The 18,026-nt window shown below is 46.0% G+C and overlaps 1 protein-coding gene across 1 annotated transcript in view; it reads right to left on the reverse strand.

The window, feature by feature from the left end:
* Positions 1-5,825: 5,825 nt before the first annotated feature.
* LOC107113786 (nuclear GTPase SLIP-GC-like) overlaps positions 5,826-18,026 on the reverse strand; it is a 64,064-nt gene continuing 51,863 nt past the window's right edge. Inside the window, exons 19-21 of the mRNA XM_015415157.1 lie at positions 12,212-12,348; positions 11,084-11,174; positions 5,826-6,216 (exon numbers count right to left, since the gene is read on the reverse strand). Coding sequence (XP_015270643.1) covers positions 6,155-6,216; positions 11,084-11,174; positions 12,212-12,348 — 290 coding nt within the window. The 3' untranslated portion in view covers positions 5,826-6,154. The remainder of the gene's footprint in view (positions 6,217-11,083; positions 11,175-12,211; positions 12,349-18,026) is intronic.

Below are 18,026 nucleotides of genomic sequence, written 5' to 3' on the forward strand. Positions count from 1 at the left end.
ATCCCAGAGCCAAGTTCTAGGCTGCGCCCTCCCTCTGTATTATGACTCTGCCTTTGTACCTTCAGGGGTTGTGGCCAGTGTTCCCTCTAAGCTGAGTTAATGTGAACTAGCTCACCGTTTTTTAGCCTCCAGCTCACACTTTGTTTTTTGCCTTTGCTCAGGAAGGATGGCTCCAGAGCAAAGTAATTTATGCAGTAGCCAAATTGCTTGCTCACCACTTTAATGTCAGTAGCTCACAAAGTCGAATTTTTGCTCACAAGACTCCAAAGCTTAGAGGGAACATTGGTTGTGGCTGTCCAAACATCTATTTAAGATCAACGCCTCTTCCGAGAGCCGAGTGCCCAGTGCCTAATGTCTGTAGTGGGACAGAAAGGGTTAACCTGGACCCCTCCCTGAGCACCGGCATGCAGCCCTCGCTCTCCAAGCCGCAGATACAAGGCAAGTTTGAAAATAGCCTTGGCAAAGGCCTTTTAGTGTTTTTCCATCTTTCCCCCCCTCCCATCCTGGCCTCCCACGGGTCATGGCCCAGAGAGGCTGACTGCTGGATGGAAAAACCATTTATCTCCAGGCTGAGCCCTTGATGGTTGGGGGGTGGAGGAGAGTAAGACAGCAGCAAGCACTTGGCTGCTTGCAGCTTGGCTGGAAAACTCCACTCCAGGTGCAAAGGCGGCCACATCAGCCAAGGGCGCAGCTCTGGGGCTCAGCCGATCTCTCCAGATGGGGGGTCCTTCTGGCAGCCAGAGTGAGCCTGAGCAGGGAGCCAAGAGGCTGATGTGACTGATGGACCAGAGACGTGCCTCCGACAGTGAGACTCAGCAGGCTGGGCTTGAGGATCACCCTGCCAGGAGGCCCAGCACAGAGGTCTAGTAGTTTGTCAGAAAAGAGACTGGAAGGAGAGTCATACAAAAGTGCATGGCAAAAATGGGATTGCCAACTTCCAGGTGGGTCCTAAAGTTCTGCCAGAATCACAGCTGATCTCTAAAACAGTTCCCCTGGAAAAAGCAGGAGTTTTTGAGGGGTGCTCTGTGGCATTATGCCACACTGAGGTCTCTCCCCTTCTCCAAACTCTGTCTTTTGCAGACTCCACCCCCTCAGATCTCATGGAATCTCCTAACTCAGAGCTGGCAGCCCTGACAAATCATCTGGCTTCATGGCTGTTGTGCATGGCACGCAGGCCTCATTCAGTACTTGGGTGGTGTACATTCAAGAGGTATGATATAAAGCAATCAGGCAGTACTGGATTTGGGACGGCGAGGCAAGAGACTGTGTACTATAGTAATATGGGGAACCAGGCCCTCCCCCTGAGATGGAGCCCTCTGTGCTTTTCAGGGCTCAGAAGCACCAAGACAGGACCCTTTTTTCACCAACCTGTTGTGGCCAAAGAAGGATGCAGGCAGAAGGACTGGTGGACGAAGGCTGGAGGTGCCAAGGCAGTTTACATCTTCCCTTCAAGTGTCACAAAGCTCTTAATACCTGGCTGTGAAACAAAGCCTAGAAATTGCAGCCACCTAGTGGTGGGAAAGTGACACTACCTGCAAAAGAGGCTGTTGTAGGCACCTAAGTCACTTACGCACCAGTTGTCTGCCTGGGTTATGATGCAATTGGGAAGTGGGTTTTTCCCACCATGGGCATATGGGGGTGGGGCTTTTCCTGAAATTGTGCCTTCCTCCTTACTTTCCAGTGCCTGGTATCTTTCTTGTTTTGAAAGAAGTTCAGAAATTGCGGTGAATTTTCGGGAACTCATTTGGCCCTGGCTATTACATTGCTACTCAGATGAATATTTGATACGGCTATTTTTGTTGTAAATTGCCGTTTTGTCATGTTTATTTTTATTGATTTTAGAACTTTTGTTTTTAGCCCTTTGCTTATTGTGTTTCCTTTTAAGCCACCTAGAACACTATTTAGTGATAAGGGTACAAGTATTTTCCATAAATAAATTGTTCTTAATAGTTTAGTTTACCTGAACTGGCTGTTGAGCTGGTGCCAGCAGACATGATGCAGGGCACAGACCCCGTGCTATTATTAGCATGTCATCTTCCCTTTAAAGTTCTAACAATGGCACAGGAACTCCAGTGTCAATTAGTGAAACCAAGTAGAAGTCAGAATGGATATTACGCAGCCCTGATGTGAACTGGGGCTGTGCATGTATACAATTTGACTTTTCCCAGCAGAATTAAAATCCATGATCTTTGTCACAGCTGTTTGTGCCCCTCGCCCGGGGGGGGGGGGAGTGTTAGCACACACAGACCCAAACAAATGAACGTTCTTAAACTGCAATGGGGAAAGCTTTTATGTTTGTGCAGGGGGGTGTTAACCTAGAGAGGTGGCTCAGAGTAGCAAGCTTTCAGTTGGAAAACAATAACAGAGACCTGATGTAATGATTTTAAAAAGAATATATAACATTTGTTGAGGGATTTGGTACAATAATGGGAGGGGTGGACTTATCCTAAGCAAAATATTAGCAAATAATAAATCAAGGCATAGACAGAGTACATTCCTTATCCAAACTAACAATACAACAAGGACAACCAAAAAAGAGCTTTACTTTTAAGCTACAGGTGTAAATGTGGGGGGGGGGTAGGGAAATAGGATAGGGGAGAAGTGGGTCTGTTGGAGCAGAAGTGCCCAGTCATCTAAATGTGAGGCCTGAAGAGCAGAGAAGAACAAATTGCTAGGTCTGTGTGGGTGCTGTGCAGTTTAGAAAATAAAGGGAGATAGATCAAGATGGGGAGCAAAGATATACCTGTTCTAGTCTCGGAAGAAAGCAGACAAAAGGAGGGGGGGATCCAGCATGCGGAAGCCTAAGCTCCAGTCCAGTTTGTAGCCCAAGTCAGACTCAGTGATTTCAGCAAGGAGGTAGCGCACCCATGAGGCTGGGATAACAGGTAGGATAGAGAAACAAGCTACGAAGGTTTTGGGGTTGAGACGAGGTGCCTTTTATGTACCTTTAGTTGCACTGAGAAAGTAACAGTGTCTCTGCTGTGACTAGATTGGGTTCTGCCTAGAAATGCTGGATCCTATTGAAAGGTTTGAATTTTAGGGGAGTGAAGGGTAGAAAGAACTCCAAATATGGGCATGATTAACCATGTTCAGAAAGATGAAGGAATACAAGAAATGTCAACCTGTCGTGATTTGGTTATCTGCCCAGAATACCAGCTTGGCCTGGTTTAACCAAGGACTAGACAGGGCTTGATGACCCTTCCCAGGTCTCTAAATAAACTACCAGAGCAGCAAGCCAGATTAACAAAGGTGAGAAGGTTGATGGACCTGGTCTCACTTGCCATTAATTTTCCAGGGAATTCTGTGTTGTAAGGTATTTTATTTATTTATTTATTTAATTTACTTAGGATTTCTATCCCGCCCTCCTGGCTGTAGCGGCTTACATAAAACAAGGCGGCTTACATAAAACAAGGTAGATTCCTGGATGATCCTAGAAGGCAAGTAATTCTTTTGCAAACCTGAACTGTTAATTATGGCCTGAATTTTGATGAGCTCTCAGAAAGCCACTTCCTTGTGAGTCAGCTTTTCTGTTGCCTACAGCCTGATGTCAGTTTTGCAGTTTTAATATCAAACATGGCTTCCCTTCTGTAAGCCTGAAAAGTCAGGAAGGGCAGCAACCCAAAACATGGCTCCTAACTCAGGGCTGCTTTCAGGGTTACTGGAGAAGCAGCTCCTAAAGCTAAATCTTTGCTAAAATTGAAGTCACCACTCTAACAGCCATTGTAGAGACATGTTACTAGAAGAGGATAGCTGGTCACTTGGGCCTCAGGTAACTTCTGAGGAGCAAGCTCTGTCTACCCACTCAACTGCTACAGATCAGAATAGATGTTCTCAATGCAGAGTTCACCCCAGATGTTGAGTGCTAGACATCTGGCAGTATCTGTGCCCTGGCAGCAGCATGAATATAACTCAGGTTCCCACTCAAGCATACAATAATCTGTCTTGACTTGGCGTAGATTTTCTTGGCTTTGTGGGGCACCTGTTCATCATGTTACTGTTTCTTCCTTGGTATTTGAATAAATCCATTTTGTTTTCATCTCAGATGTGAGAGAGAAGGTATATTTGCCTGGATAATAACTGTGTTTCTTTAGGCAGGATCTGAGCTGTAGGATTAGCAAAAAGCAGGTAAGCCTCAGCCTCTGTGGGTCCACAAGACAGATTCCCTCTGCCTCCCATCACAGGACCCAGGTCACCAAACCAAATCATGTAACTCACCTGGCTCCCTGGGTGACCAGGGCCCCCAATTTTAGTCCCCCCTACTGCCCGACTTGGCAGCCCAGGAGACCCCTGGACCTTTGAGCCTGTCCCTTGCTTCCAGGACTAGACAAGGATTTTAGGAGCCTATGGATAGTTAAGTGGGCCCAACCCCACCAATTCCAATGGATTTATGCCATTACATTTGATTTCTGTGCTTTCCTCTGTTTGGAGCTTGCCTAGCACCCCTGACTTTTTTCATCCCTTCTTGAATAATTGCCCAGCTTTCTATAGGAACAAACCTGGGAAGAAGGTTCCTAGGGGCAGACATGCCTCAACTTCAACAAAAGTTTTCTGCTCTCACAAATGCATAGATCACAACTGCACTGCAGCATTGCCATCTGCTGGTCAACTGAAACACAGCACCCCCAGACCTTTACATTTGAGAGTTCGGCCCAGTCAGGCCTAATCCAGGGAGACTGCAAGCAAACACTCTGCATAGGGTGGCCCTTTGTCTGTCCCACTGCCTATGAAAATGCCATATTCAACTTTTAACACAGACAAATGGAAACGAAGGGTCTCTTTCCCTGTTCCAAAGTAAATTATTAACCACTAAATCACAGGGCTATACTGAGATGGCCATTGGATACTCAAGTCTCTATAGGTTAACAGTCCTCGGAATGAAATTGGAAGTATATTTATTCCAGCTGTCAAGTGAAAAACATCCTATCCCAGCTAAAGATCCCTCATGTTTAAGATTTTTATTCAAAATCAATCTAATCATTCTTGAAATGAGGCAACATGAAAAAATCACGACACAAAAGTACTTGCGTATGTAAATGAAATCAGAAGCATAAAGCATCATATCTTATCCTATCTATGTTAGGATTAAAAGATGTTTAAAATTCTGTGCTGCTCACCAAAGCAATTTCAGAGAGATTAGTCTCACGTAATCCACATCTGAGAGATTCAAGGGTGTTTTGAGTGTGGCTCTTATATAGGCCCACGTATATAAAGCTCACATGACTATCAGGATCACTTCATTCATCTTCATTTATGGGGTGAGAGTTTCCAGTTATATAATTGCTTATAACAGTGTTGCAAAACACAGACCTGCCTGTTCCCAAATTTGCTTGGTTTTTATTTCTGGGCATGTCTCCAACAACTCACAATTATCTTTACAAAGAACTGAGATTTTTGTGGAAATGTTACATTCTCAAGCTAGCTTTGTTCAGCCACTGACCATCACAGTCTGCAACACCAGTAGACCATGTGCTCTAATACTCATACAACCATGAAAGGGAGGAAAATCACTGACACTGCCCTGAGCACCTTTGCAGAAAGGCAAGATAGAAAGGGGGAGCTGGAGATGGATTTTCCATTTGCTACAGTTCAGTCGCCATCTTACCACTTCAGATTGGTAGCCATGTTAGTGTGAAGCACCAAAATAAAACAGGAGTCCAATAGCACCTTAAAGACTAACAACATTTATTCCAGAATAAGCTTTTGTGAGTCAGAGTTCATCAGACTACTACCCATTATAACAAGTACCACTGAAATGTATATTTATTTATTTGTTTGTTTGTTTCACTTTTACCCCGCCCTCCCCGCTAGGCAGGCTCAGAGCGGCTTCCAGGAACTGACAAGCAGTATACATTCACAATAAAATATAAAACATCACTTAAAACATAACCAGTCAATATCAAATGTAGTATTGCACTGAACCTTAAAACCTTTCATGTTAATATATGCCATACAAGGAATGAATATCACAATTCAGGAATACTCCTGAAGTTCATGATCTACAAGGGCTTTATAATGTTATAAGAACATAAGAAGAGCCCTGCTGAATCAGACCAGTGGTCCAACTAGTCCAGCATCATGTTTCATACAGTGCCCAAGAGCTGTGAAACTTAAACTTAACTTTAATTTTTTTTTTGGGGGGGGGGATCTTTTCTTGTTAATTATCATACTGCAACTTGAAGTAGATCTCATGGATTTCTTTGCATTCAGGGTCTATATCTGTAAAGAAAAAGAGAGAAAATAGCCGTAATATAAGGAAGCTTTTATCTGGAGATTTTCCAAAGCTGTACATGTGTTCAAATGTCCATAAGTGGTGATTTTCATACGGACTGATTTTCATTGCCTGAAGAATGTGATCAACAAATGAGGCCAGAATTGTTAAGTAGGCAGCATGTCCTTCCGCATTCACTACAGTGATCAGGTTGTCCTGAAGGGCAGATCCAACCATGAAAACATATGTTTCAGCTCTGCTTTTTGTTTGTTTGTTTGAGGGGAGGGGAAGCAGTGTGGGGAAGAGATGTTAAGCCTTCTCCCTCCTGCTGCAATTCTTCTGTGCCCGAGTTCCAGGAATGTGTTCCTACAGGTTGGAGCCTGGAATCCAAGTGAAATTCGGCAGAAAGGTAACAAGTGAAGGAAGGGAACAAAGTTCTAGTCCAGTGGCACCTTTAAGACCAACAAAGTTTAATTTAAGGTATAAGCTTTCGTGTGCAAGCACACTTCTTCAGATAAGTGAAGGAAGGATTAGGGCTTCCCTCATACGCAGCAGTTTTTTACTTAATGTTCCTTCTTCCTTCCTTTATAAAGCTAAACGCATCTTACATCCAAGCACAGAAGAGATCAAGATTTCCTAGGCTGCAGCATTGCTATATTTCACACCTACAGTATTAAATATATCCCGAGTGGTTCTATCACCATTTGGATTGCTGGGTCAGGAAATACCTGGAAATTTCGGGGACAGTGCTTGGTAAGGGAGGAATTTGGTAATGGTAGATCTCAGCAAGGATGTGATGTCAACATTGTGTGATGCCACTTGCAGGTCAAAAGTCAAGTTATGTCCCTTCCAGGTCAAAGAGTGAGTCCTCAAAGTCCTTCTCTTCCTTCCTGCCTAACATCAACTTAGGTTGCCATGCCAGTGCTAGGGGTAGATAAAAAAAGCACCATTCCAATGGTGTTGTGACCCTGGTTTTATCATAAAGTTTTGGGGTCCTAGCATGTCGTGCTGACACAATGATGTTGCAGTATCAGAATGACACCTCTTTTCCCCACCGCAATGATGGCTGGCAGCAGGCCCCCAAGGCTGCTGGTGGGAGGTGTCCCACAACAGTGGGAGACTTGGCCACCCTAATCATGTGCCCCTTCCCTCTGGTTGGGTATATCAGACCCGAATATATTCAGCAATGCCGAATATTTCCCCAGTCCTGATACTTCACTGATACTGGACTGGGGAACTTCAGCATTGACTGATATTTTTCGGTTCCGACACCTAAAAATACCGATTTATTTTTTTGCACACCCCTAATCTCTTCCTTTTAAGTTTCAGGTCATGTGTAATTTTTTTATCCAAGGAGCTCAGGACAGCACATATGGCTCTCAGAACCACCTTGTGCGGTACACTAGGCTGAGAGAAAGACAGGCCCAAGATCACTCAGGGCAGTTTGTGGCTAAGTGAGGATTTGAACACGGGCCTCCCAGGGCTTACTCAAAACTCTAGGCACTATACCACACTGGCTCTAATTTTTAATACAAATACTGGGAGGGTGGATCAGTCAATGTCCCGGACGGGCACAACGTCCCTGGCATGATGATGTCACATGGAAGTGATGTCATTACACCAGGGACATCATGTGGCAACATTCTGGTATTTTGGGCAAAACTCTATGGTAGTCACAGAGTTTTGCCCAAAATATCAGAGCATCACCATGCAATGTCCCTGGTGTGATGACATCACTTCTGTGTGACGTCATCATGCCGGGGATGTCGCCCTAACCCTCCACTCCTGGGAAGCTCCCTCCCACTCCCTGCCGGCAGAAGAAGAGGACCTGACAAACCTAAGCACATGTCCCTGGTGGACAAGGCATAGAAGTCCCTTACCTTCATGCTCTGCTTGTGCATATCCTAGAGGTATCTAGCTGGCCTCTGTAGGAAACCACATGCTTAGGTGGATAGACCTTTGGCCTGATACAGGACAATTATTATGTTCTTATGGCACAGGAATAGCTATATCTAAGGGCCAAACTACATATGATTGGCCACGAGTTAGGTTGGGATTCTCCCAATCCCACACAACAGCTGCAGGGAACTTACTTAACTAAACACCACTGGACCCCACTGAGATCAATGCAGCCACGGAATGATGCAAAAAGCATGCACACACTCCAGTTCATTCCAACTGAGGAAAATGGAGCAGGGGAAAGACTGGAGACTTCCTTCCTGGTACTGTGGTCTTGACCTGAATTGGACTTCCTCACAGCTTCCATATGCCAGTGGGAGAAACAAGCTGGGTTGGGAGAATCCCAACCTAGCTCATGACCAGACTTATCATGTAGTTTGGCCCTTCCTCTTTCATCCTAATTCCAGAGAAGTAGCCATGTTAGTTGGTTGCAGTGAAACTAAACAAGAGTCCAGGGGTACCTTAAAGATACACTGAGAACCTGCATGGTATAGTGGTTGCTGTGCTGGACTAGCATCTGGGCTCCAGTTTCCACTCTGCCATAAAGGTTCACTGGGTGACCTTGGATTAGTCTCTCTCTCCCTCTCAGCCTACACAACCTCACATGGTTGTTGTGAGGATAAAATATGGAGGGAAGAATGTTATAAGCATCTCTGGGTCCCCTTTGGGAAGAAAAGTGGGGTATAAATAGCCAAATAAAACCAATCCTCCCTGCAGCTGGATTCTTGGCAAGGAGCTCCTGGAAATCTCTCCACAAGAAACTCTATGGCTAAATATTCACTACACGAGAGACTCTACAGCTAAATAATGTTCCTTCAAAACCTAGCCCTTATGGTGTGGATACAGACCACATCTTTTATTAGATAGATAATTTCTTTTCAGTGATTTGAATATTGAGGATTACAGGGTTAAACCATAATGTTATACAAAATGAAGCCATCCAAAACAAGCGCATTACTGTAATGTCAGTTATTTCTGTTGTGGGCTAATATCTGCCTTATAAGTGGCTGAAAAGAAAAGGCTTTTGTCCTGTGGTGAGAAAAGGAATTATTCCCGGGTCACTCACAAAGTATTAAAACACTTTATTGAAAAGGCAAGTCATAAATTAACTGTACAAATTGCATATTTCCAATCAACCTCTTCTATTTTAATAAACTTTAGTAAATAATAATAATAATATTCTTAGTATTGTTCACATTCCTAGAAAATACAGAACTTATTAGCAAACAGCAAGTCCATTGGCTTTTTTCCCGTGCTTTGATGGAGGAGGAGGGAGGAGGAGGGGTGACCCAGGCCATGTGAGATGCAAGAGAAAGGACCATTGGTACTTATTGAGAAGGGTCCTTCTCCTCTGAGATAAGGAGGACATTTTGATGGGTGTTTCCCACCCTATCCTTAGGGAGGCAGGAACTAAACTTCACTTCCTGTCCTCTTGGTGGGACACGCCCCTCAACTCAGTTTGAAAACTCCCAGAAGCAGTAAAAACGTCAACTGTTTTCTAATAACTAAGCCAACTTCGGCTATAACTGTAAAAAACGAAGAAACTATTAACAAGTCAAGGAGCGAGGCAGGGACAAGAAGGACCAGACAAATAAAGAAGGACAAAGGATAGAACAGTAGAGAGAATGATGACAATGATACGGGAGGGCCAAGATGTCCTCCTTATCTCAGAGGAGAAGGACCCTTCTCGGTAAGTACCAAAGACCTCCTGGCTTTGACTCCTATCTCTGTTCACTGCTATCACTTGAAAGGCTGGCAAGGGAAAAGCACATTGTCTTCTCATTGTACTCAGTTTCTCCACAGTCAACGTCTGGTGCAAAATTAAAAGTGGCATCATCACATGGGGTGATACTCTAGCATTTGCCCAACACTCTACGGTTTGAGTTTTGGGTGAATCCTAGTAAATCACCCCAGCACAATGACATCACTTCTCATTTTGTGCCTGAAATGATCCTGTGCATCAGCGCAACACTAAGGGGATCATCCCCACCTCCAGTTTCCCCTGTCTCTGGCAACTGTAGTATGTGGACCAGGGCCTAAGCTGAAAATCTTCATAAGTAATGAGGCTCCTATAAAATGAGGTGGTGTCCGAGGCATGTAGGTATAAGACCATGAAGAGGTTTGATGCACCAGTAATATAATTTTCAAAATGGTGTTATAGCAAAGCAGCTTAATCATGTATCGGAGCATGAAAACAGGCTTGTGGACCAGGGAACCAAGAGCACCAGGATGTCAAGGAAAGTGTGAAATGAATTTGGCTAGACTTGATCATTTTTAAACAATAATTTACCAGGCACAATTACTGCGCCTTCACTGAGCACAATCTACCAGAAAATTATCCTCTGTAAGCAGATGCTATGAATTATGTTCTTGTGCTACTCATTCATTTCAATAGGGTGTGTGCACTAGAATATTCCACTAGATGGTGCCCTCTGTTTGCAGGACTCTAGTGAACCCAACAAGGTAGGAGATAAAGAAGTGTGTGTGTGTGTGTGTGTGTGTGTGTGCGTTTGTGCGTGTGCTTGCGCTTAGGAGCAGCCTGCAGTTCCTTCCTACACCAATCCCTACAACCTAGAGCAACTTTGACACACAGTGCTTAGCCCAGGGGTGCTGAAAGGACACCTTATCCAGGTGTTAAGCCATAGACAACTGTGCCTCATCTGAATCCAACAATTATAAGTTTCAGTTCTTTCCCTTGGGGTTGGGTTCAGTGACAGAGCATCCACTTGGCACCCAGAAGGCCCCAGGTTCATTCTCTGGCACCTCCATTTAAAAGGATCAGATTGTAGGTAATGTGAAAGACCTTGACCTGAGACCCTGATCTAGCCATTGGCACTTAGAGTTGACAGCATTGAGCCTCACCGACCAAGGGTCTGATTCCATATGTATAAGGCAGCTCCACATGCTCATATGTACCTGCCAAGTGTACAGCAGCCCGCTCCTGTTTCAAGAAGACCAGACTGAACACAATGGAAATTTTTTCCTTCAGCTTCTCCAAGATCTCTCTCTGCAGGAAACAGAGGATGCCACATACAAAACTGTTAGCAATGCATCTAGGATGGGCTATAGCTCAATAGCAGTAGAACATTGGGGTTATAGACTTTATAGCCAAGCTTCCGTTCTTAGCAATTCCACTTAAAAAGATGGTACAGCTCAGGAAGAAAAAGCTTCTACCTGAGACCTTGGAGTGTCATGTCAAAGACTCAAAGTAGACAGTGACAAACCACATGAGGCAACAGCCTACCTGCAAAAGGCAGCCACACATTTTTATTTTTATTATTTATTCAATTTATATCCTGCCCTATCCCACAAGTGGGCTCAGGGTGGCTTACAGCATGCAGTCCATAAAACAATAAAACAGTAAAAGCAATAAAAGTCGATGGCATGATAAACAATATAATCAAACCCCATGCCTCATATCAGGTGAATACAGATGCTCCAGTGCCCAATAATATTATCTGTCAGCAGGCACTGGGAAAGGGGCCATAAACATAAACACATGTTTATCAAAAACTGTTGGTAGAAATGCCCACAGCCTTTGTCTTTTTTTTTTGGGGGGGGGGGGAGAAACTTAACAATGTTCTCAATTAGCTCTTCATGTCCAACCATAAAACTTCTCTTATTAGGAACAATTTTATATCAAAAGCTTCCACAGAATTATATAGGTAAAAAAGTGGAAGAATCAAGAGGCAATTTCCTGAAAAAAGACACCACTCCCGTGCTCGCACACACACACAAATCTCCCACCCAGTCCAGCCTACCAGTTGATTGTTTGGTCCTTCAAAATATTCAGCATTATCTTTGGTAGCTGAATATATTTTGCTTAATTTGAACAACTGCATTAATGCCAATAACCCAGCAGAAACCTCTTGGGAAAAGCTGCACTGACGTGGAGGGAAATGAAAGATGCCCAAACACTTCAAGGGGGCTTTACAGTGGTGATGCTCACAATGGACTGTGCCACAAACAGGCCTCGTACAGTAGGTGTTCAGGACAAAATATGGTTATTGTAAGCACACACACATACACAACTCAACTATTTACCTTCAGTTGATGGAACTGCTTCTCCATCTTGGATTGGGCCTTCTCAAACATCTGGTTCTTTACCTCATTCTCAATGCCTTCCATGAGGATTTTCTTCATCTGCTCATAGGATCCTTGACCCTTAGCTTTTGAGGCAGCTGTTGAAGGAAGTAAGGCTAATGATGTGAGCAAAACCAAAAGGGCTTAGACATGGTTAAATTCTTATTGTACCAAGAACCAAGATCCCCCCCGTCCACTGAATTATCAGTAGGTTTGGGGCAGTCAAAAACCAATGACATATCATTAGCTTATCCAATTGTTTTTAGTAATATGTAACCTTCTTCTGTCCTGTGTTTGGAAAGTCCCTTGAACTTCCCGGGTCACCTGGCTGGCCATTCTTGGAGATCAAGTGCTAGACTAAATGGATGCCAGGAGGCCAATTTCTAAGAATCCTTTTAACAAAAGAGTAAACTAACCCTACTTTTGCCATTTCAGTCCTTTGTTTCAAACAATTTGGGCTTTTTTTTCTTGTTATTTTCAAAATATAACTTGGTTATGCAGTACTGTAATGATACCCAGCACTGCCATTCTTCATGAAACAAGATAATCAGAAGCACAGAAAGCAGTTGGGTATTACAGTGCACCCATTCATGGAGTCATAGGAATCACTGCATCAGCAGATGTGCAGAAGCAGCCTTGGTGACAAGAGAAAGCAGGTGGGGGAAGAACACTGAGAACAAAGCATGATGGGAAATACAGACTTTGTTTTTGGAGGGTGGGGTTAGAGAGCAGGGGTGTGCATTTGGATCTACCCGGTAGATTTTTGCATCCCAAATGTTTCTGGGTTTTCTCTGGAAAACAAAAAAAATCCCAACTCGGGATATATTCTTTTTATTATTATTATTATTATTTTGTATTGATGTATTACATTTCATATTCATTCATCTTTTCATCAAGTTTACATAATCAAACATAAAATACATCAATTTTCGCCTTTATTATTCCCCCCCCCCTTCCTGAGTAACCAGAACCTTATTATTATATCTGTAACCATAAGCACACCCTATGGAGTTTTATCAATACATCATTATTGCCTAATTACTCAATTAGGTGGGAAGCTAAGCTGTTTATAAATTGTAGTAAATTCATGCCACTGGTGGATATTTATTTGGGAAAACAAGTATATAATAGTAGTTGCAATAAGATATTGACAAAGGATGTTGAAAATATATGGATAGGAATTCTTCAGAGTAATGAAAAAGGATATTTAGTGGTTAATGACCATCTGAGACGTTGTGAGAACCTTATCAAAAAATGTTGACTTTCAATTGTGAAAGTTAACTGGAATATATTTAATTAAATCTTTAAAGGAGGTCTTTATAAAAAAAAAAGCATGCTCAGTTGCAATATTGTCTAGAACTAGTTGTAATACTGATGACGTGAAATTTGAAATGTGACACTTCTTGTAGGAATTCTAATGGAGAAGATTGTAGTGTAAGAAATGAAGTGAGACATAGGTACTTTTCTCTCTCTCTACTGAAGGACCTCTCTCTAGACCACATTGGTGGTTCTGCTCTCAGGTGCTAGGATCACCAGGCTGCTTGATGAGCTCACTCTGGAGCAGGCCACATAGAACTGTCCATTTAAGAAGCAGTCGTCTGTTAAGTCGTCTCCTGCTACCCTCCACGAAAGTGATGGCCTCTCTACTTGTGTTCCTGGATTGTTTTGCTCATAGGGAGACTGTGTTGTTCCGAGCACCTCAGGGTGATCTTGCTAGTACTTGGCCTGTGCAGCTCAGTGCCCCGCAGGAGTACTATGTGAAAATGTCAGTGGGAGGACTTCTAGTGTCCTGGCCCCACTGCTGGACCTCCTGATGCCACCTGGTATTTTTGGCCACTGTGTGACAGAGTGTTGGACTGGATGGGCCTAGGGTTGCCAAACCCCCCGGTTTGCCAAGGGTCCCCCGTTTTGGGGGGTTTTCTACCCGCCCGCCGGCCAGATGGCCGGCAGGGAAACCCCACCCCCAACACCCGCACCTACCCCTCTCTCTCCCTTTAAGTGTGTGGAACCCGTGTTTCCTCCCAAGCCTGTGTTTCCTCCCGAGCCCGGAGTGCCAGCTTCCTGCTCTTAAAAGGGAAATGCGGCTGCTCTTAAAGGGGAAACGCCAGCTCCTGCATTTAAAAGGGAAACCAAAGTCCCCCGCTGGGGGTGGAAGATGGACTTGGCAACCCTAAATGGGTCATTGGCCTGAACCAACACTGGCGTCTCTTATGTTCTTATGAGGTCTCAGGTTCTCCCTTTGTTTTTCTGCCTTTCTCTCTGTGTTAGTTTCTTGGAACAGGGAGCAGCCACAACCATGTCCTCTTTGGCTCTCTGGGAGCTTAAGCAGCACCTCATAATCCCTGCAAGTCCCTCCCTGCCCTCTGATTCGCAGGGAACCAGCCAATCCTGTCTTCCTCCCCTGGTGGCCTGGGTCCAGTCTATGCCCCCTGATAGCCAACGCTGCTCTGAACCCCTCCTTTGCTTGGCTCCGTCAGGCCACCACTGGGCTGTAGAGTCATGGCTTCTGTTTCCCACCTACCTGCGCTCAAAGGCACATCATGTACTAGCCCATCAGTTGCCTATCACCTCGAGGGAGCCTGGACCCACTGCCGAGCTGACAGCCTTCTCCTACAGTGCCAGAGGTAAGCCCCACACTCACCTCCTGTGGAGAACCCCCCCCCCATTCTGAGTTTTTAAAGTGTTCCTGTTTTTTTCCTCTTCTCTCTAGAAGAGCAGGAAACTAGGGCAATTACCTGCCATAGGCCCCGGTCACACGAGCGGAATAATCCGCAGGGAACGGGAGGCTTTTTGAGCCGAAGCAAAAAGACTTGCGGTAGCACGATCTCACCTTCCCCCGAGGCTCCAAGTCCAAGCCTCCAGCAGCCAATCACACCACATTAAGCAACACAGCAGCAAGATATTTGTGCACATGCGTGGGATGCCTACGGGCGCTGGCTGCAACGGGCTACCTCTGCTTCCTGATCAGATGCCCGCACGCGCCACGCATTATCGGGAAACTAGTATATGGTTCCCGATAGTTTTTAAATCCGCGTCTTCAGGCCAAAGCTGCGGGTTAGAGACGAGAGTGCGATGTTTCCCAGATGTTCAGGTATGATCGCGCAGCTTTAATCCACAGGCAAGCCGTCCCTCCCGCGGGGCAAATTCGCCGTGTGAACAGGGCCATAGTTATGTAAATGGCTAACTCACAAAGGAACTGAGGGATTTGGTGTTAGGAATCTCCAGGTGACTCCTGGAGATCTCCCAGAATGCCTGCAAGGAGGGCTCCCAGGATGCACCTGGGTGTCCCAGGGGCCACCTGGGTGACCTGGGCAGAGCAGGTCAAAGAGGTGGAGAGTGATGTAGAACGGGTGGAGCCAGAGGTTTAATAAAAGTGCTTGATCTCAGGAGGGAGGGTCTCTTGTCTCTTGGTGCTGATCTTTGGGAGAGGACAGATGGCTGAGCTCTGATCTACAAGCCAAGAGCCATCAGCTATGTGGCCTGGCCCGCTGGCTGCAGAGAGCCGGGGTAACCTTTAGAACCTTTTGTAACTTTCTAAGCTTGAAATTGCCTACTCTATTTCAACATCTAGTAGAGTAAGTTTTTAGAACCAGGGAAAGAAGGATGCAATTATGACCAACTTTTCTTTGTCCTTCTGGTTGCTGATCTGGTGCTGTGCTTAGAGTATGCTTGTAACCTTTTTCTCTTTTTAATAAATATTTTACTACCACCAGGCTTTCAATTAGGAGCCGCCACCACCACCACCACCAACTACCTCATGGGAACATAGGGTATTGGGATGGCCCATTACAAGGTGGAGCCACAGTGCTTCGACTGACCGTACCGCCAAATCAGGCTCGGAGCTTCATCTACAGGTTACCATCTTGCTGTCAGCAAGCTGCCATTCTGTTTTCTGTGACCTCTGTGTACATATCCTTCCCTGTTGCACCCGGCTTGGTTTCTATCATCCTGCTCCTGCGTTGGAATGCAAAAGATAACTGCTGGAGGTTGTGTGGGGGAGAAGATGCTGTAATGCTTGGCTATTGCTTTTCCCATGAGTACTGCACCTGTGTTTTGACTAATGCTTTGCCTGGTTCCCATAGACTGGGCGCACAACTGTTTCTTTAGCCCGCCAGCGGGAAAGCTATTCATTGGACCTGTATCTATTTGAAGTTCCTTTATTATACTTGCCCTAACTGTGTATCCCCAGTTCTAACAAAGAACGTGTTTGAGTATCTTTCCAATGCTTTGAAATAAAATCTTGCTGTTTAAAACGTGGATTTATTCTCGATGCTTGGGGATCCAACATATTGTTAGAACTCTCTTTTTCCTATCGTTCCGAATCTGGCAAGATCATGAGCGGAATTGAGGGAAATCTACCTAACACGGAGGGGGACTCGGGATCGGTCCCACAAACCTCCGCGTCTTTGGTGTTCACGACTGCAGCCTCGATGGAGGGTGCCGTGGGGGGAACGATTCCCCGCCTGCCTGCACATCTGTCTTGGCCGCCTCCGACCCCTTCGCAATGGGGTCCGCGGAAGACTCACCAGCAGGATGATTGGACTATGTACAACACCCAGGGCACCCGTGAGGTGTACTCCCGTCGGGGGAGCGGATTACGTGAGAGTCTGTTTGACAAGGGATTGTTCCCGGAGCCGGGGTCTACCTCGGAGAAGGGGAGTCCCAAGCAGGACCTCGAGGAGTGGATGTTCGAGCCGTCGGGACCGCGGGGCCACGCAGAAGATGAGGAGGGCACCGGAGCCTTCCAAACGGAAGAGGACTATGACCCACCCCCGGACTACCGCCCTCGGGACCCAATCCCGGAGGAAACTACCGGAGAACGACTAGCAGAACTGGAAGACTCGGTGAGAGACTTGTTGCGGGCATTCCAGGATGTGATGGAAGGCCTGCCGGGAATGTTGGACGTTAGAATGGCCAATTTCCTGGACGCACACGCCGCGCAGTTACAAGTTGCTCCTGCACCGGGATTTCCCGCGCCGCCGATGCCTGCTCAACCGCTGATGGGACCACCGCTGCAAGCACCGGGAGTTCCAGCGCAGCAGGTACCTGTGCAGCCGCCAGTGAGACCGCCTCTGCAAGTGCCTGTGCAACCGCCGATGCCGGGGGGTCCGCCGGTGCCGGGTCTGCCGCCACCACTGAGGCCAATGCCAGCGGGGCCACCGGTTGTGCCGGGTTTCCCTCCCAGGGGAGTTCCGGCTCAGCTGGGCCCGTTGGTAAGGCCTCCACGGCCCAGACCCAAGGATCTACTGGAGGCTACCTTCGACGGCAACCCAGATGAACTCGCTTTCTTCACGGTGAGGGTGCATAAATTCGTAGAAGAAAGTCGACACCTGTTCCGAAATGAAGCTGGTCTTATTGATGTCATCTCGGCAAGACTGAAAGGAGACGCCGCCACATGGTATGTTGGACTGCACAACGACCGCGGTCCGGAACTTTTGAATTTGCGAGCATTCATGTGGGCGCTGCGGGCGAGATTTGAAGATGTCAACGCGAGTCAAAGGGCTAAAGCGTTTCTCCGCACCTATCGCCAGAACAAGAAGTCGGTTCGCGAGTACACTCTGGAATTCCACAAGCAAGCCGCAAAGCTCCGAGACTACCCTGACCATATATTAGCTGAGATGTATCGCTTGGGTCTCAACGCAGATATCCGAGAAACGGTTCTGAAAACTGTCAACCCTGTCTCCCTAATGGCCTGGACCCAGGAAGCTGAAAATGCGGAAGACCGCCTCACCACCATCAAACTCGACCTGGCTGCTACGACCAACAGACCCGCCGC

This window comes from Gekko japonicus, unplaced genomic scaffold (genome assembly GCF_001447785.1).
Source record: "Gekko japonicus isolate JY-2015 unplaced genomic scaffold, Gekko_japonicus_V1.1 scaffold63, whole genome shotgun sequence".
Classification (NCBI taxonomy): domain Eukaryota; kingdom Metazoa; phylum Chordata; class Lepidosauria; order Squamata; family Gekkonidae; genus Gekko; species Gekko japonicus.